The 12491-nt window shown below is 38.4% G+C and overlaps 1 protein-coding gene across 3 annotated transcripts; it reads left to right on the forward strand.

Moving 5' to 3' along the window:
* Nucleotides 1–1812: 1812 nt before the first annotated feature.
* neurod1 (neuronal differentiation 1) lies at nt 1813–12217 on the forward strand. 3 transcript variants are annotated; one of them, XM_085985963.1, is made up of 3 exons: nt 1815–1921; nt 2065–2921; nt 3474–12217. In XM_085985963.1, exons 2-3 carry the CDS (start codon nt 2773–2775, stop codon nt 4564–4566), a joined length of 1242 nt encoding a protein of 413 aa, XP_085842089.1. In that variant the 5' UTR covers nt 1815–1921; nt 2065–2772; the 3' UTR covers nt 4567–12217. The 3 variants fall into 3 exon arrangements, with proteins under 3 accessions (XP_085842090.1, XP_085842089.1, XP_085842088.1); XM_085985964.1 differs by lacking the exon at nt 2065–2921 and having other exon boundaries at nt 1813–1921; nt 3474–12216; XM_085985962.1 differs by lacking the exon at nt 1815–1921 and having other exon boundaries at nt 1930–2921.
* Nucleotides 12218–12491: the final 274 nt, after the last annotated feature.

The raw sequence follows: 12491 nt of genomic DNA on the forward strand, positions 1-12491 counted from the left end.
ATCGGAACAAAATATCTGTGTTGCAAGTGCGCGCGCGAATTACGAGAGGCTGCCCAGAAAATTCGGAAATTAAATTACACAAGAAAAAATAAGATTAAAATACAACATTTGATTTGAAAATATAATCTGCACACATTTCCAAACAAACGACACAACCTCTGAGGAACATAAACGCAGTAAAATAATGGCTTAAATTGCTGAGATAATGCTCTTAATTGGGGCCAATTTTTCTGGTCCACGATAGCTTACAGCATTTTTTGATAAATTCTATTTTTCGTTCTCGCAGGTGCAATATGAATCAATTATCTTAATTAAGATAATGCCGCGTGCCCAAGAGATTTAAATCGGATGGATTTTGCACCGTGGACAACTGAATTGGATCTTTAATATTATTCGTATCTGTTCCAAGTGAAACAGGCGATGACGCATAGAAAGAGGAAAGTTAATATGAAATCTGCATTTCTCATTTTTATTAACATAGAGCAAACATAAAAAACACGGCTTGGGGCCATTAGCTGCGTTTCATGTCTAAAAATACAAACAAGACTGTTGGCACACCATGCACTCCTGTCCGATTGCAAACCCACACAATAATGCGAAACAATAGCAAACAGCCACCAAATTCACCTTCGTACAAATGTTCGCTTTAGAAAAAGAGCGACCAGCACGTTGTACAAACACATTGCCGCGTTTATGTCGTTTGATCATTTACCAGGACAAAATACGCACCGCATCAACCCAAACAAGTTTCTAATTGTCAGCACAAATAGTATATTTAGCCTAATTCTTTGAATTAAATTATTTCCAATTAGGAAACAAAACATAACCGCTTTTTTGGATGCTGATTGCAGCGTACAGTTGGCACTTAGAATAATAATGTCAAAATAATCAATTACATTTTGTTCCTATCGCTTAGTGTGCCTTTTCACATTTTTTCCTCTAACGGTCAGTTTGGCGACCTTTGTATTATTATTTAAAATCTCAGCAGAAGTGAGCATATTTGGACGTTAGATCTGTTTGCCCAGCCGTGAAAAGGCTTTTGTTTGCGTGCGTGCGACTCGCGTGCCGGAAAAAAAGCGTCTCATTAGGGCGAAAGCCAAAAACTTTATTACAGCAATGTCTCCCCGATCGCTTCATTTATCTTTTCCAAACCAACTATCGCAATCCTCGTTCGAACGAAACTTTTTTTGTGTGTGTTGTTTTCTTTAGAATAATAAATATAAAATAAATGCACTTTCTTTCATGGGGAGGACCTGTATTTCAAACTCTGGGGCCAACAGATTTGCGAGCGTCTGGGTTTACATCGCGAAAAGCAAGAACTGTGGACACCGAGTTCACCTTTTAATTCTAAACTATTTTAATTGCAAGTTGATTGATCTTTAAATACATCAGCTGCTATATTTTGAAAATAATTTGCATCCAACAAAAAAAAACTGCGGGCGGTAACTAAAAAAAAAGCGGTATTCCAGGCGGTGCAATGTGGGCTTAAAAGCCGTTTGTGGCCCGTCTCCATTCATTTCTATTTATATCTTTGGGAGGGATAGAAAGTTGGAATGGGTGCGAGAGGCTGCCCGTTTCCTGCGGGTGAGCAGGTCCACAGAGCCTCTTGCTGGCGACAGATGGCCACAAAAGGCAATGGGGAGCCGCACGCGCCGCCGGAATACAAATAGCGGCTCACGTGACGCAGTCGTTCGCGTGACGTCCCGACAGCCATATGGCGCGAGGGCGGAGGCGTGCGCTCGGTCGCCGCGCCCGGAGTGCGCACGCGCGCCACCTTGGGTGACGGGCAGTGGGGCAGAGGCGCATTTTGAGCACCTTCCCCAGTATAAAACGGCGCGGGCTGCTGCCAGCGGCAGTCCGCAAACAACCTCGACCTGCAACTCGGCAGCACAGGCTATGAGACTACTCTAGATTTCGAAAGGTATTTGTTAATGTTATAGCATTAGATGTCACATCATTTTGTTTTTAAAAAACCAACAACAAAAACATTGTTTGAATTAATGTTTTCATTTTAGCAAAAACAAAAGCTCTTAACTTATTTTCTTTCATTTTTCTTTCAATTAGCTTAATTCAATTGGCAAAATACAAATCGAGTTTGTCGCTGAGCGGTAGTTTGCTTTCAGTATCTGGGCAATGAGGACTGAAATGGAATGCTGCAACAATTTGCGCAAATCATGCTGTTGTATAAATTATTAATTTGGGTGGAACGTGAAGAAGAGTGGCGTGAAAGATAGGAACATATGCTACCTGTTACAGTATCAGGAGACGGCAGCGCAGGCTAACAGTAATGAATTAATTGTTGCATTGCTAGTGCACAAATCGAACTAAGTACAGATACTTCACGCCACTAACCAGTATCCCAGCTGTAGCATTTTTAAACAAGGACTTAGTTGGCCATTGAAGCTGCTCCAGTAAAACCATCGGATGGGGATGTTTATTAAAGACACGATTTTGCACCTGATCCCTATGGATTACTGCGCTTGCGTACACAATTATCGCTTCCAGAGACTATTTTTGCGCCGCAAACCCTCTCTACAAATATTGCACCATCTCTGCGATGATTTTAGAACTCTTACAATTTTATTTTGCTGTGATTGAAAACATTTTTTTGCAAGTATCTGGGACTCGCTACTTCTGAGAATTTGGAAATAACAGTTGCACTGAGACATACATGAACCGATTAAACCTGTCAATCAAATTTTATTGTGCCTAATCTGCTTATGCTCGTCAACAAAATCATCAATTTATATAACAGTAGATGGGATTGTATTCATGTTCATATCACGGTGCGCGGAACAGGGAAAATCAATACTGTGCACCCTGCCTCGAAACTATGCAATACTCTCACTTCGAGGTTTATTTTCAGTGGCCAAGTGTACATGTCATTTACACTCAGGATTCTTCATTACAGAATCATTAAGGTAGATTACTTCTGGCATGGATTATTTTAATTGTAGTAACATAGAAAACGAAAAGGTTGAAATAGTGCAGTGCATACAGCCCATTCCTGTTTATATGAATTCGTGATTTTTTTTTTACGAGTTCCTTCGTATTTTCTGTATTGACATTCTGCGGGACATGTCATTTATCAACGAGACAAGGACAGATGTTGGAGCGACCCGGCGGTGCCTTTTACACGTCCTGTTTCATTTATTAAGTGCATTTGAAGTTACTATTGTCCTCACCCAGGGTTTTGTAAAATGTATTGTCGTTTCATATTTATGTACATTTTGACATCTGTGCCACTCTGACATTTCATGTTTACACCGCCCATTTTACTTTTAGAATTGCAATGCATACGATAAATGACTCTAAGGTTTTACTTTAGAGAGAGAGAAAAACTTTATAACTTAGTTGAGTTTTAAAAGACAATGCCGAATTTACAAACTACATTCAATCCTACCGCTGTACTTGGTGGTCTCAAGTTTTAATTCTGCTGAAGAATGTACTTTTTGTGTGTTTTAATTAATTAGGATCTTGACGATGACAAAATCGTATACAGAAAACATGATGCCAGAAACACAGAGCAATCCCAGCTGGACGGATGACTGTCTCAGTTCCCAGGATGAGCATGAAGCCGACAAAAAAGACGATGAAAACGAAGCCATGAGTCTCTCGTTCAAAGAAGACGGGGAAGAACTTGATAAAATGGGAGAGGACGATGATGATGATGATGAGGATGATGATGATGATGAAGATGATGATGACGATGATGAGGATGAAGTGGACGAGGATGAAGATCAGAAACCTAAACGACGGGGGCCCAAGAAAAAGAAAATGACTAAAGCTAGACAGGAAAGGTTTAAAATGAGGAGAATGAAAGCTAACGCCAGAGAGAGAAACCGCATGCACGGATTGAATGCAGCACTGGATAGTCTGCGGAAAGTAGTGCCCTGTTACTCGAAAACCCAAAAACTCTCCAAGATCGAGACTCTGAGACTGGCTAAGAACTATATCTGGGCTTTATCGGAGATTCTGCGTTCTGGAAAGAGCCCAGATCTCGTGTCATTCGTGCAGACGCTCTGCAAAGGCTTATCCCAGCCCACCACTAATCTAGTAGCTGGCTGCCTTCAGTTAAACCCTCGAACTTTCCTCCCAGAGCAGAACCAGGACATGCCACATATGCAAACGGCCAGTGCTTCCTTCTCCGTTCACCCATACACCTACCAGTCCCCTGGTCTTCCGAGCCCACCCTACGGTACTATGGACAGTTCCCACATATTTCACGTCAAGCCGCACAGTTATGCAGGGGCCCTGGAACCTTTTTTTGAAAGCACTCTCACCGAATGCACTAGCCCGTCCTTCGACGGGCCGTTAAGCCCACCTTTAAGCATCAATGGGAATTTCTCTTTCAAACACGAGCCTTCTCAAGAGTTTGACAAGAACTATACCTTCACCATGCACTACCCTGCAGCCACGCTGGCCGGACCCCAAGGACACAGCTCCATGTTTTCTACCACTACCCCTCGGTGTGAAATCCCTATAGACAACATTATGCCATACGACGCCCACTCGCACCACGAGCGAGTTATGAGTGCCCAGCTTAATGCCATCTTCCACGATTAACATGGAAGCCAGCAACAATGTATTGTAAACGGAACGAATTAAATGTACTTCTTGAATAGCTTGTTTACACACGGCAGCACATTGGTATCACTTGCTGCGGAGTGCAAATGTTTCACGCTTAAATTAGTACTTGTATTTATTATTGTTACTGCCTTTAGGAGAAATGGGAATGAAAAGACTTCCTGTTCATCTTCTTTACAATATTCTACTAGCGCTTCTCTTTGTGGGCTACATATGAAAGTCGATGTAGCGCCTATTCAGATAATGGTAATTACTGATCCACATGACAAAATCACAAGCAATAATTAGGAATCTATGCAATTTTTAAACTAATAATGGGCCAATTTAAAAATATATTTTTCAACCAACATTTTACTACTGTTACCTTTCCCATGCTGAATTATTTTGTTGTGATTTTGTACAGAATTTTTAATGAATTTTTATAAGGTCGATTTCCTATTTTAACCATGCAGCTCCATCACTGTTTTTATATCAAAAGTCGGATTATCTATAATTTATACAAAAGTAATTTAATTTTTAACCAGCAGAAAAGTGCTTAGAATAATATTCCGCTGCCTTAGCACTTCCTACCTATAAAATCACGCAAGGTTGCACAATCCTGACAAATTGTTTTCCCGCTTCAGTCTTAGAACCTTACCTACGAAACTAACAGGATGCAAATCGCAAACAAAATTAAAAAGACATACCTTTCGTAAATCATATCAAAGGGATATAGTAGTTGCACAAATGTGTATATAATGTTATCAAATACCAATTTTCAGTTTCTTAAAACGGTTGCTTGACTATCACATCATTTGCACTGTATTTCGTTCCTTTAAACCATTCCCATCAAACATTATCAGAACAGCGAGGTTAATTTGACTCTAAAACCAGCGAAGGAATTGTTTGTTCCATGTATCAACTAATTGACTTCACATGATGCACACGTAGATATACACACACGCGCACACATACACGGCGTCTTATCATATCTGAGAGTTAAAAGCTACAGCTATAACCAGGCTTATTAATGTTGGGCTATATATTAGTTAATTAGTGCAGTAGCTAAAAATCTCACATTTATTCCGTAATTAGAACAATAGATATTGCATGTACAATGCAGTCCAGATGAAGTGCTGTTTAAAGTGTAATGCTGGTTCAACTGAAATAAATTGGTACTGTAATTTTGTTTGTAATCCTGTATTTTATGATGTAATGCTACAACGCATTGGGAATTGAGATCACGTTCATCCAGTCTTTTATTGAAATAGTAATCTCATCTTTGTCAAATGTTGCATTTTCATTAAATGTGATTTTTCTTAGTGTATGTAATTCCTATGGGATTATTGTTTTATTTTGATAGCTCATGAAAGGTGCAAAATTTATTATTTGTAGAATAAAAGCTGATTACAACAAACATTTACTTCCATGGTCTGATTCATTTTCATCTTGTAGATCAGGTCTTAAGAGTAACAAAACATCTTAACTTCTTAGACTTTTATATGATATAAAAGATTGAATTACTCCTTTTCTTAAGAATATTTTATCATACATATTATACTGCCCACGGTATTCAATTTGCACATCCAATTGCCTCCTTTCTTTGAGAAGTGACTTGTTCCTTTGAGAGAACTTTGCCCTTCCACACTAAAACTAGGATATGCTGACAGTCCTGAGTCACTAGGAATTGATAACATTTGCCCTTATCCATGATATTTTCTCCACCACCACTGCAGCTGTGAGGATCAAAGTTCATTTCCTCAAGTTTTGAAAACAAAATACTTGCCGATGGTTTATGCTAGTTACTGAAAAGTCCTTGCAGTATCAAAGAGAAATTTTGCACAAGTGCAGTCTCCTGTAGCCATAAAATAATACTTTGAGTGCAAAATAACAGTATAAACCAATTTAAACAATGATGCATGCATACAATGCAATTCATCCAAATAATTTTAAAGTAAGGTCTCTAATGTTGACTTCTTCACTTGTTCCAAAGCAATGGCAAAAACATTTGTAGTAGCTAAACTTTCAAAGTGCAGAGAAGGTAACTAATTCTCATGGTGTAAGGGCAACAATTGCAGTTCTGAAGTTTATTCTGCAAGAAGCTAAGTTTTGAACTTTACTCCTCCCATTTCTAATATTGCTGAGGATTTGTGGACAACTTGAATTTCTGTTTAACATTTTTCTCTTAAAAGTAAATAGCTTAGATTATAGAATATAGGTTTTTTTTTTAATACAGAGTTAACACTTCTAAATCAGTAAGTGGTTTTGGATAATTAGCTCTACATTATGTATAAAAAGAATAACACTCTAAGGTACCAAACTATATCATCCTATCTCAAAAAGATGGTTGGGAAACCTTGAAGCAAGTCAGTGTCTTGCGAAAGCCTTCCTTCCCATAGTGCTTTCCAAGAACCAAATCAAAATATGTGCAGATCTAGACACTGAAAATTTTCAATTTTTTTTTGATTGGAGTAGCAGTCCTAACTAAAGAAGTACTTTTATCATATTTTGTTCAAAACAATAAAAAGGTAGGTCAAGAACTATTAAGTTTGCCACTTTCTCTGTAAATTTGAGTTCACAGGTTGTGTTTATTTCAACAAATAACAACAAATGAAAATATTGGAATCTCAACATCATTAATATCCATGAGCTTTTTGTTTAAAAAAAACCATGGAATATCATATCTCCAGTGATGCTATAGGGAAAACAGTGAGCTTGGTAAGGTTTAGAGTGTGCCTCTGTCATTTTTACTGATTAGTTAAAAGTATTGAAATATGCAAGTATGGATCTCATTCTTTAAAAAAAAAGATAATGTTAGTGATGGCATCCCTGAAATGTAATCTTTAGGGTTTGTATGAAAAAGAATATAGGAGAAATGAAGACTGTCCAATAGATAAATTTGGAAAAACATCATTACTATATCCTAGGCTTAATTTGTAATGTATGACTTCTCGTAAATAATGAAGTTGATTCGGTGAAAGAATATTTAATGTGTTGTAAACACATTAGCTAAATGGCTGCTCTGAACTGCTGTACCTGCTTTTGTTTTCTCAGGATTTTTTTGTGTCCAAATTTTAAATGTCTCTACCTCGTCCAAAACCAAAATTTTTCAGTCTTGTTTCTGACCTTCCATACAGATGCAATCTGGTTTTCCTGGAAGGCATAATCCAGTGAGGGACAACTATCTTGTCCAGTCCAAAATGTTTCACCATTTGTCTTTGCCATATATGTCATGGCTCTGAATTAGGTGTCTAGAGAATATGTACTTGGCAGCATTCTCACTTTCTTGCCCCTCAGCGGTCTTTCTGTTCTCATTATAAGCATCTGTGTCTATTATGGTGTATTTAAGGATATGATCCTGCAACCACTACAATTTATTCTGTATATAGAGTTCACCTTTTACAAGCGTGGTCATTTTTTTTTGGATTTTTTATTTAGTTCTTGATGCTTCCCTCAAGTAAGCTTCCCATGCCTAACAGACTCAACTGGTGAACTGTTAGGGTAACCTAAAAGATAGGGGCAGTCCATACATAGAGGTAAGTTAGTATTAACACTCTCCCCCTTTAGAGCAAGCTTTACTGTAAAACTCAAGTTTCTAGGGAAAATATCAGCTTCCCCATTTACAAATTGATGAAAGCACCGTCACATCATAGACAAACAGTTCATTGCTAGCCGAGTACATGCACTGCAGCAACGCAAATTCATTCAGCTGCAGTTGGACCTGTTCCATTTCTATTCCCTCGTGTCTATTGGCAGACTCACAAACACCTAAGCATAAGAGAACAAAGACAGGAGTTAGCCACAATTAGTATTAGCATACTTTTTAAAGCTATCTAAACTGAAGTGTTATGTTTAAAAAGTAATTAGTAAAAACAGGTTTTAAAAGTAGCTAGGGCAGAAACAATTCAAAATAATTTATTCATTACACAAAACACTGTAAGTAAACATATAAATGATAGGAATCAAAACAGATTTAAATATATTTGTACTGTTTCAGTATTTTTCACCAACAATATAAATCTCTAGCATAATATAAAAGGCTAATTTAAGAAGCCCTGGCACATAAGTGGATAAATGACCCTTGGTTATGCCTAGATTTCAAAGCATAAGGATTCTTTCAGTCAGTTGAGGGGCAACTCACATGCCACCATCTTTTATTCAAACCCAGGCAGGCACAGATGTTGCTTCTGCAGGGGAGGTTTTAATTTATGAAAATGATATTGTTTATGCATGAATGCACTATGCATAACACACAGTCCTTCCATCTGATCAGAGAAATACCACAGAACCAGTGCCAATGTCAGGAACATATTCTGCAGATTTATTCGCTTAAATGTTTAATGACTATTTGGAAAGCATCTTCAAACCAAAACAAACCTTTTCAAACAAGCTGATTCTTTTGGCATTTGTGCTGCTATTGACTACACTTACTGCTGCTGTGTATTATATATTTTATATGTAATCAAAATCAAATTAAATCACTGAAAACAGAACACATTCTGAATACAGAACAAATTTTTGCTGAATGAAATCTATTGATCAAAAGTAAAGATTGAAGAAGTTTATTAGCAGTGGCTCAATATTTAAACACCAAGTAATTTTAAAAGCTAAATTACATTCACAGCTATTAGGTGGGTTCAGAACTCATGATAGGATCAAGAAGGCCTTTTATAATTTTAACCTGTAGTGCATCGTAGTGATTCTTATTTATTTAGACTTATGGAACATGCTTCACTTACCAACATTTTTGTTTTAACTCCAGTGCTGTACTACAATATTTTGAATGCTTAAAAACCTGCACCTTTTTCCTGTTGGTGCATGCCAAATACCTAAATACAAATTGTGCTCATCAATCAGAGACACAACACACAAGGCTTTTACCCTTAGAGGGTGTGACATTGGTTTAATTGACAGGCACCTTCTTCCAAATTGCTGTACAGCAGGTCTTGAGTGTAATTCTTTCACACATTGCAACTTTATTAGTGGGTGTGACTGTCATTAGCAAATTTCCATTGTGCTGTCAAAACCAGATGAGAACTAAAAAAAAAATCTTTGTGTTGTGTACTATCTCTAAATCTTTTACTATAGTAGGACGTTACTTAACTAATATTAACCCAGTATAGGCCAGCTATCCATAAAGGTTTAGGAAAAGGGAGCCTGAGAACAGAGGAGGCAGAAACATGGAGACATTTTCCTTTTACTTTTCTCTTATATATGTAATGCTCATTTGATTACAAAAAATTTGATAATTACATTTGTTACACGTTAATAAGCAGAGAATGTCACAATAGCAGTAGTTTAATCGGAAGTGAAGCCTTCTTTGTTATTTGTCCAATGGTATCTCTCCAAACTATTTTAACTTGGTGCAGACCAGCTACCCGCTAAGGTTTAGAAAAGGGATCAATAGCACTGATTTAATGCCTCATAATAGGCTACTACATAAAGTCCAAGCCCATGGGATAGATGGGAATGCAATAAAATGATTGTTTTCTAGCAACCAAACATTTGCCAATGAGTAGTACAGGAAACTCTCGTTTAAACGGCACCTAAATTCAGAATTCTCTATAAACCAGCAACATTCATACTCCGAAAACAACACCTCAATAACTGGAAGTGTTGCCGAGTCCGAGTCTCCCGCAGTGGCCGAGTTAGTCAGTGGGGGTAGTTCTCCAAACTGCCACTACTCGGCTTCTTGGCGCTGTCGGAAGTCCAAACACCTCAATAACAGGAGTCCGACTCTCCCACGCTGCTGGTAGTTTCTTCCGCTCCGCCATTTTTCTGTGTGTCCCCCGCGCTGCCGGTAGTCTCTTCCGATCCGCCATTTTTCTGTGTTTCTCTCCATCTTTATCGTGAATTATCTCCCCCATCTAGCATTATGGAATTCCAAAAGTTGGTCCAAGCAAAAGGAAGAGAATGATGTTAACTTTAAAACAGAACATCGAGATATGCCAACGACTAGAAAGGGGAGAGAAGCACATCAACATTATGAATGAATTCAAAAACGGTTAATCAACAATCTACAACATCAAATCGCAGAAGGATAAGTTGCTCAAGTTTTATTCAAGCTTGGAGACATCTAAGGGTGTAGAGAAACGGCATACGCTTTGTAAGCCTAAGCTTGAAGAGCTGGATACCGTGCTTTATGAGTGGTTTTCTCTTAAGCGTTCAGAGGGTGTTCCACTTTCCGGATACATGCTAATCGAGAAAGCGAAGGATTTCTACGCAAAGCTGGAGCTCACTGACAAGTGTGCTCTCTCCGAGGGATGGCTAACGTGCTTCAAGTTACGGCATGGGATACAACGACTCAATATTTCTGGGGAGAAGAAATCAGCTGATCACGACACCACAGAAGAATACTGCGATTATTTCAATCGGATTGTGCAGCAACATGATTTATCACCAGCACAGATATACAATGCCGATGAAACTGGATTATTATGGAGGTTTTTGCCAGAATCAACACTTGCTGGGGCTAGTGAGGCTAATGCTTCAGGTTACAAGAAAAATAAAGATCGTGTAACCGTGCTAACACCGGGTTAAACTTCTTGTTATTAGGAAGTATAACAATCCCGGTGCATTTAAAAATGTGAGGCACTTACCTGTTGAGTACAAAGCTCAAAGAAATGCTTGGATGGATAAAGGAAATCTTTTCGTATTGGTTCCATCATATTTTTGTTCCATCTGTGAGGGAACATTTCCGTAAAATAGGGAAACCTGAAGATAGCAAATGCATTTTATTGCTTGATAATTGTAGAGCCCATCTGCATGAATCCGAGTTGGTTTCAGGAAATATTTTCACCATTTATTTGCCACCAAATGTAACTTCTCTCATACAACCCATGGACTAGGGTGTTATCCAAAATCTCAAGTGTCATTACAAGAAAGACTTCCTACGTAAACTGATAAACCAAGATGACAATATTCACGCATTTCAGAAGGAATACAATCTTAAAGATGCCATCTTTAATGTTGCATGTTCCTGGAACTTGGTGAAAGGTCACCCTTTGAGACAAGCCTGGCTCAAATTGTGGCCTCTGTAATATTTGCTGAAGGTTCTTCTTCAGAGGAGGAATTTCATGGGTTTAATGTTCGTCCCAAGAAGAGCACAATAATGGAAATGGCTGACATGGTGAAAAATGTAGGCCCAGCAAACCCTCTATGTAACCTCAGTGAAAGTGATATTGAGCAGTGGGTTGATGCAGATAGAGAAGTTGCTGTTGTGCATATGCTAAGTGATGATGAAATAATTTAGACAGTTTTGAATCCAAAGAAAGAAAAAGAAAGTGAGATGGAAAGTGAAGAGGATGAGATTTCTGAAGAGAAGATTTCTTGGGCTAAAGCTGCAGAAGGATTTGCTTTAATCCTCCAATTTGCTGAAAGGCAGCCTTGCTATTCTGCCCAAGAAGTTATGCAACTCCATATTCTGCATTCCACCTTTCTACAAAAAAGGCAAGAGTCCACTAAGCAAGCAGACATCCGGGACATGTTTAGGAAAGCAGTGGAAGTGCCTGAAGAATCTGTTGACGTGCATGATCCTGATGACCCAGCTGGCATGGATATTCCTGATGAACCAGCTGACTTGGAATAAGTGTACAGTCAACTACAGTACTTTATACAGTCGTTTACTGTATAAGTTTTATTTTACTGTTAAGTAATTAAAGAGTCATGGATTACCCTCAACTGGCAGTACTGTACTTAATCAAGCAGCTTCCACCATCCATTTAACACAACATTCTGTAGGTGAGTACCCAGTTACTGTATACTACAAATTTCTTGATTTTTTTAATTTTTGTTTGTTAACAATAGCCTCGGTAGATAACCCTCTCCAGCATCCGGAATTTTTAATCAACCGGCATCATCCCAGTGTGGTCGGTGCCGGATACCAAAGAATTCCTGTAGTGGGTAGGTATCTGATTGGCAGCCAG

This window comes from Somniosus microcephalus, chromosome 4, assembly GCF_052327205.1.
Source record: "Somniosus microcephalus isolate GS21.2 chromosome 4, FLI_Smic_1.0, whole genome shotgun sequence".
Taxonomy (NCBI): Eukaryota; Metazoa; Chordata; class Chondrichthyes; order Squaliformes; family Somniosidae; genus Somniosus; species Somniosus microcephalus.

Bases quoted from the DNA above. Each gene is read 5' to 3' on its own strand.
- neurod1 (XM_085985963.1), top strand. From the start codon at position 2,773: ATGTTCATATCACGGTGCGCGGAACAGGGAAAATCAATACTGTGCACC. The intron at 2,922-3,473 runs GTAGATTACTTC...TTAATTAATTAG, and splicing joins TTCATTACAGAATCATTAAG to GATCTTGACGATGACAAAAT.